The 7,172-nt window shown below is 41.6% G+C and overlaps 1 protein-coding gene across 1 annotated transcript; it reads left to right on the top strand.

Moving 5' to 3' along the window:
- Positions 1-2,222: 2,222 nt before the first annotated feature.
- LOC138902834 (uncharacterized) lies at positions 2,223-3,472 on the top strand. Its single transcript, XM_070190735.1, has 4 exons — positions 2,223-2,534; positions 2,667-2,843; positions 2,932-2,985; positions 3,290-3,472. Exons 1-4 carry the CDS (start codon positions 2,223-2,225, stop codon positions 3,470-3,472), a joined length of 726 nt encoding a protein of 241 aa, XP_070046836.1.
- The last annotated feature ends 3,700 nt before the right edge of the window (positions 3,473-7,172 follow it).

The following is a 7,172-nucleotide window of genomic DNA, read 5'->3' as shown; positions in this document are numbered from 1 at the left end:
GGCCCGGGTATTCTACACCACCGCTTGCTCGGGTGCTCCAGTGCGGACCTACTTCAGTGCCATTCCAGGGAGTACTTATCGTCCACTGGCTATTCAAGGTTCCTTCAGTGGGTATTCAGGTCACTAGGGTCAGACTTAGGGTCAACATTCTTTCGCACCAAGAGGTTGCCACGAGTGCAGGAAGCTTGGTCATATGAGAAGGTTTTGCCCCGGGTTCGGGGCAAGGCAGTACAGTAGGGCCATCAGCCCATGAGAATCGCACCAGCTATCGCACCGCTCGCCCGGCTAGTTAGAGGTGGAGGGCAGGTGGTTAAGGGTTGGCCTAGAGGTGGAGGATAGGTAGGTGGCATTCTGACTAGGTTCTATGCCTTTCCAGCCAGACCAGATGCAGTAGCCTTATTTATGTCTGTAGTAGGGATGCTTTGGTACTATTCGATCCAGGGTCTACTTATTTATATGTATCTTCTCTATATGCTTCTTATCTAGATGTCTCTCCTGAGTCCGTGGGTGTTCTTGTATATGTGTCCACGATAATGAGTGATTCTGTTGTTGTGGATCAGGTTTACCGATCCTGGATTGGGACTTTATGTGGTTATGAGACAAGAGCGGATCTTTTATTGCTTGATATGACCGACTAAAAGGTAATCCTAGGCATGGACTGTTTGTCTCCGTACCATGTCGTTCTTGATTTCCATGCCAAGACTGTTATCTTGGCGATGCTAGAGTAACCTAGATTAGAGTGGAGCTGCTCATCTATCGATACATCTAGTTGAGTTATCTATTTCTTGAAGGCTTGACATATGGTCAGGAAGGGTTGTTTGGCCTATTCGGCTTATGTTCGGGATACTATTGTGGAAACTCTCATAATTGTTTCAGTGTCCGTGGTGTGGGAGTTCTTTGATGTATTTCCTTCTGATCTACTAGGCACGCCACCATATCATGATATCGATTTCAGCATTCATTTGCCTGCAGGCACCTAACCTATCTCTATTTTACCGTATCGCATGGCTTCAATGATGTTGAGGGAGTTGAACGAGTAGCTTGAGGAGTTGCTCAAGAAGTGGTTCATCAGGCCGAGTGTGTCGCCTTGGGGGGCACCGGCATTCTTTGTGAAGAAGTAGGATGAGAGTATGCGGATGTGCATTGATTTCCGCTAGCTGAACAAAGCCATTATCAAGAATAAGAACCCGTTTCAGCCCATTGATGATTTGTTTGATCAGTTACAGGGTGCTAGAGTGTTCTCTAAGATTAACTTGAGGTCTGGGTATCATCAACTGAGGATTCGTGCTTCGGATGTTACAAAGACGGCTTTCTGGACTAGATATGGGCACTATGAGTTTCTACTGAAGTCCTTTAGCTTGACTAATGCCCCCAGGGTGTTTATGAATTTGATGAATCGGGTGTTCAGGCCATACCTTGACTCACTTGTCATTGTTCATTGATGACATATTGATCTACTCGGATAGTATGGAGGAGCACAATCACCATTTGAGGATTGTGCTTCAGACATTGAGGGAACAAAAGTTATATGCTATGTTCTCCAAGTGCGAGTTTTGGTTAGATTCTATGGCTTTCTTGGAAAATGTTGTATTAGATGGGGAATCAAGGTGGATCCCGGGAAGATCGAGTCAATTTAGAGTTGGCCTCGTCCTACCATAGCGACCAAGATCAGGGGTTTCTTGTGGCTAGTAGGATATTATCATCGGTTTGTGGAGGGCTTCTAGTCTATTGTAGCACCTTTGACTAGATTGAACCAGAAAGGGGCTTAATTCAGACGGTCCAATAATTGCGAGGTGCACTTTCCGAAGCACAAGACCGCATTGACTATAACACCAGTTTTAGTTTCACCCTCCCGTTCAGGGATGTACACTGTGTATTGCAATGCTTCACACGTTCGCTTGGGTTGTGTATTGATGTAGGAGGGGTGCGTTATTTCATATGTTTCACGTCAGTTGAAGCCCCACGAGAAGAATTACCTTGTTCGTGATTTGGAGTTGGTCACGATAGTTCATGCTCTATAGATCTGGAGGCATTATATTTTTGGAGTGTCGTGCGAGGTCTACAACGATCACCGCAGTTTGCAGCATTTGTTTAAGTAGAGGGATCTTAATCTGAGACAGCGCAGGTGGCTTGAGTTACTGAAGGATTATGAATTTACTATCCTCTATCATCCGGGCAAAGCGAATGTGGTTGCGATTGCCTCAAGCATAAAGGCCGAGACTATGGGTAGTTTGGCATTCATTTCAGCATGGGAGAGGCCATTGGATTTCGACATTCAGTCCTTAGCTAACCGACTTATGACTTTGGATATTACAGAGCCCATTAGAGTTATTGCATATATTGTTGCTTTGTCTTCTTTATTCGAGCGGATCAAGGCTCGTCAGTTCGATGGTCCGCACTTGCTGGTTCATAGAGAGACGATGCTACGGGGTGATGCCAAGGAGGTAACTATCGATGATGATGGTGTTCTGCGACTCCAGGGTCGTCTATGTGTCCCTACTGTTGATGAATTGAGGGAGACCATTCTAGATGAGGCAGATAGTTTCTGGTATTCTATTCATCCAGGTGCCACGAAGATGTATCATGACCTTAGGAAGCATTATTGTTGGCGATGGATGTAGAAGAACATAATTGACTATGTTGTGAGATGTCTAAAATTCAAACAGGTTAAGTGTGAGCACCAGAGGCTAGGTGGCATACTTCAGCAGATGGTTATACCGGAATGGAAGTGGAAGCACATTACTATGGATTTCATAGTTGGGTTCCCGCAGACATTTAGGAAACTTGATGCCATTTGGATCATTGTCGACAGATTGACCAAGTCTTCACACTTTATTTCAGTGGTGACTACATACACTTCAGAGAGGTTGGCCGGGATTTATATTCAGGAGATTGTCTGGTTGCATGGTGTTCCTATTTTCATCATTTCAGATAGAGTCTATCTATTCACTTGACATTTTTGGGGAGCAGTACAGACTGAGTTGGGTACCTGGGTAAAGCTCAGCATGGCCTTCCATTCATAGACGTATGGGTAGTCGATGTAGGCCGTTCAAATTCTAGAGGATATGCTCAGAGCATGTGTGACTTCGGTGGGCAATGGGATCGATTCTTACCTTTGGTCGAGTTTTCTTATAATAATATTTATCAGTCCAGCATCGAGATGGATCCCTTTGAGGCCTTGTATGGTCGGCGATGTGGTTCCCCAATCGGTTTGTTTGAGCCCTACGAGGCTAGGTTTTGTGGTACTAATTTGGTAAAGGATACCTTGGATAAGGTAAAGTTGATATAGGAGCAGCTTAGCACATCTCAGTCCAGACATAAGAGTTACATAGATCAGAAAGCACTTGATTTATCATTTATGGTGGGCGAGAAGCTTCTCTTGAACGTCTTGCCGATGAAGGGTATCACAAGGTTCAGAAAGAAGGACAAGCTGAGCATTAGGTTCATCGGTCCATTTGAGGTGTTGGAATGAGTTGGAGAGGTTTCTTATAGGCTTGCTTTGCCTCCTAGTCTATCAAAATTACATCTGATTTTCCACATGTCTACGCTTCGAAGGTAGCATTTCGATAAGTCACATGTGTTAGATTACAGTACAGTTCAGCTAGATGAGAGATTTGGTATGAGGAGGAGCCAATTGCTATTATTGATAGATAGGTCCGCCAATTTAGGGGTCAACCGTTCAAGGAGGCGACTTGGGAGACCGAGGAGGACATTTAGAGCAGATATCCACACCTATTCAGCACTCCATGTATGATTATAGACCCCTTCATGGATGATCGTTTGTTTAAGAGGTGGAGAATGTAACGACCCGACCAGTCGCTTTGCTTTATAGATCCCCATTCCCCCATTTAAGACTCTGCATATATGCTTTTACTATTTTATGGCTTGTAGGTATGGTTTTTTGTTTTGGAAGGGTTCAGGTTGAATTCGGAACACTTCCATAATAGTGGCCTAAGGTGGCCAAGTTTGACTTGAGTCAACACTTTGAGTAAACCACCTCGGAACTGGGTTTTGAAGGTTTCCAATAGGTCCATGTGATGATTTTGCAGTTGGGCGTATGTTTGCATTGAGTTTCGGGTGAACCGGGAGCGTTTCGGCGCCTATTGATGAATGTTGGGGCCTTGAAGGTTTTACAATTTCTTAAATTTGGTTTGGAGTAGACTTTGGTGTTATCGGTGACCGTTTGGGATACCGAGCATGGGAATAGGTACGTATTTGATTTTTGACTTGTGCGTAAAGTTATTCTTGATTCCGAGTTATCTAAGAATGATTCGTCGCGTTCAGAGCTAGTCGAAGAAGTTTGAAGTTCAAAAGTTAATTAATTTGGTTTGAGGGTGCGATTCTTGGTTTCGATGTTGTTTTATGTGTTTCGAGATATCGGGTAGGTCTGGATTATTTTTATGAACTTGTTGGTGCATTTTGAAAGGGTCTTGGTGTGGCTCAGGTGTGTTTCAGACCACCCAGAGTTAAGTCCTAATTGCAGAAATTACTGGTACTGGTTTCCTTCTTTGCAAATGCGCTGGGTGCCTCGCGTTCGCGATGAAGGATTTGGGCTGTGAGAATTTTATCCTCCACGTTCGCGATAGTGGAGTCGCGATCGCAAAGCATTGGGGCCACTAGCAGGCCTTGGCCTTGGCATTCGTGAAGGGTAAGCCACGTTGGGCATCGCGATCGTGGTGGCCATGACACATTCCCAAAAGAGACTTTTCTGGGTGGGGGCAGGTTTGCCACCGCAATCGAGAGGGTCTTTTCGCGATCTAGATGAAGGACCACTAAGAAGATAATATATATTGGGACTTCGACTATTTTCTTCATTTCTCACATTTCTTGGTCGATTGTAGAGCTTCTTGAAGAGGGATTTTCGCATAGCGATTGAAGGTAAGTGATTTCTACCTAATGTGTGTTTAATACATAGTTTATGGGTAGATTGTAACACAGAAATTGTCGAAATTAAGGGATTATGTTTAAAAACATAGGGTTTGGTAAAAATAGGATTTCACCACAAAATTTATTATGCAATTGAGTAGAAATTATATATTTGAATTCGTAAGGTCATGGATAACATTTATCTACGAAAAGTTCCAAAATCCGGACACGTGGGACGGGGGGTGACTTTTATGAACATTCCAAATGTGGTTGGGAAATTACGCTAATAGTTGAATTATGAACTTTTGGACATATATTGATTATTTTGTACAACGTTTGGCTAGTTTCAGATTACTCGGCATCAATTTGAGGCAATTAGTGAGGTTGGAGAGCCGATTAGTGAACTTGAAAGCTAGGCAAGTCTCTTGCCTAATCTTGTACGAGGTAATTATCCCTGTAGGTGCTTTAATTATTATTTGCTGCTTGTTGTGGATTCTATGTACGCACGAGATGACGAGAATCCATACGTAGCTCATGCAATGTGTGTACTACTTGAACTCAACTTGTTAGTTTAAGTACTTAACTTTATAATTGAAATTTTATTAGGGAATATGTTAGGCTGAACTTAATTACCTTGTGTTTTGGCGGAATACTTGGTTATTGGTAAAGATTGTGCTTTCTTTATGTGCCTATCCTTGTGTTGTAGTTGTTTGACCCGTAGTTCGAAGAGTTTCTCTATTCATGTGGATCGGGCCGTATGCCTCGACAATATATTTGAGAAGCATCCATAGATCAGATCCATCGACTGGGCCATACAATCTCGATAGTATATGTACACGATTATTAGAGATCAGGTCGTATGACCTCGGCATAACTCATGCGTAATATTGCTAGGAGTCAAAATATACGTGATATTTCATTCCTGGCTTGAGATTTGATATTTACTTTATGGTTCTTATTTGTTGAGATAGTACATGATATTTGAGGATTTTTAGACTGTCATTATGTTAAAGGATCATGTTAATTACCATTTCTTGTTCCATTGTTATTGTTCTATTTTATGCCTATTTATAATTCTTGTACTTTATTTATCAACCACTTGTAAGTGCCGATGTCGATCCCTCATCACTAATTCTTCGAGGTTAGACTAATTACATACTAGGTATGCATTGATCTATGTACTGATGGTACACTTCTGCACTTATTGTGCACGTACCGGGGCAGGTACATCGAGTGACCATTCAGGCGCACATCCTCATTTTTCGGAGACTTATTGGTGAGTTGTACTCCATGCTCCGACCTGCAGCACCCGGAGTCTTCTTCCTATTGCATTTGCTATTTCTGTCTATTTCATTTCAGACAGTAGTTAAGTGGTTTGTATATTGTACTAGATTGCTCGTGCACTAGTGGCACCATGTTTTTGGAATTTCTAGTAGATGTTTATGGGTTTGCCTAATATTATCACCTTTTCATTTTATGTTTTACTAATATTTTATATATCCATGATTTTCTAGGCATTAATTTCCTTATTTAACAAAATGTAGGATTTTAAAAAGTAATAAAATGAATAATTAAATGTATAGTTTACCGTTGGCTTGCCTAACGACGATGTTGGGCGCCATCGTGGCCTATAGCGAGAATTGGGTCGTGACACAAAATATAAATCCCATGTATTTTTTTCACACCCTTTGTATATAATTTATTATACATAGATGTTTATAATTAATCATGTGTCACTCGTGGTCAATCACTCTTCATTTGAACTACTTCTACCATTCTTTTTATATATCAAATTAATCATTTTTTACTTAGTCCCCTTTTTATTTGATCGAGTCCACCGGAACCATATTTTATGGATCTGGAGGGATGCCTAACCCCTTCCCCTCGAGATATCTTGAACCCTTACTTTGAATCGCAATAGTTTCGCAGACCATAATCATAGTGTACATTACATAGTGTAATATAGGTGTCTTAGTGTACCTTAAATACTAGGTAGCAACTCTAATCTCCAATTAACCTTATAGAGTACCATAAGTTGTATTTTGTTTTAACTCATGTAAAATAGGGTGCAACAACATAACGAATCTGCTGGGGATGTCTTCAGGTTCTAACCACAGCAGACTTGATTAATTACTTGTGGGATTAAAGGTTCTCCAATATTGCAATTTATATTCTTTGTATCGCATGCTTCAAGTGGTATATTCATTGTCATATGCTCCGAGTTGTATATTATGTTTCACATGCTTCAAGTTGTATATACTCTTCACATGCCTATGGTGTATATGCTCTATACATGTCTATGTTGT

This window comes from Nicotiana tomentosiformis, chromosome 12 (assembly GCF_000390325.3).
Source record: "Nicotiana tomentosiformis chromosome 12, ASM39032v3, whole genome shotgun sequence".
NCBI lineage: Eukaryota > Viridiplantae > Streptophyta > Magnoliopsida > Solanales > Solanaceae > Nicotiana > Nicotiana tomentosiformis.
The sequence above is the reverse complement of the archived record's forward strand: the minus strand, read 5'-3'. Positions and strand labels throughout refer to the sequence as shown.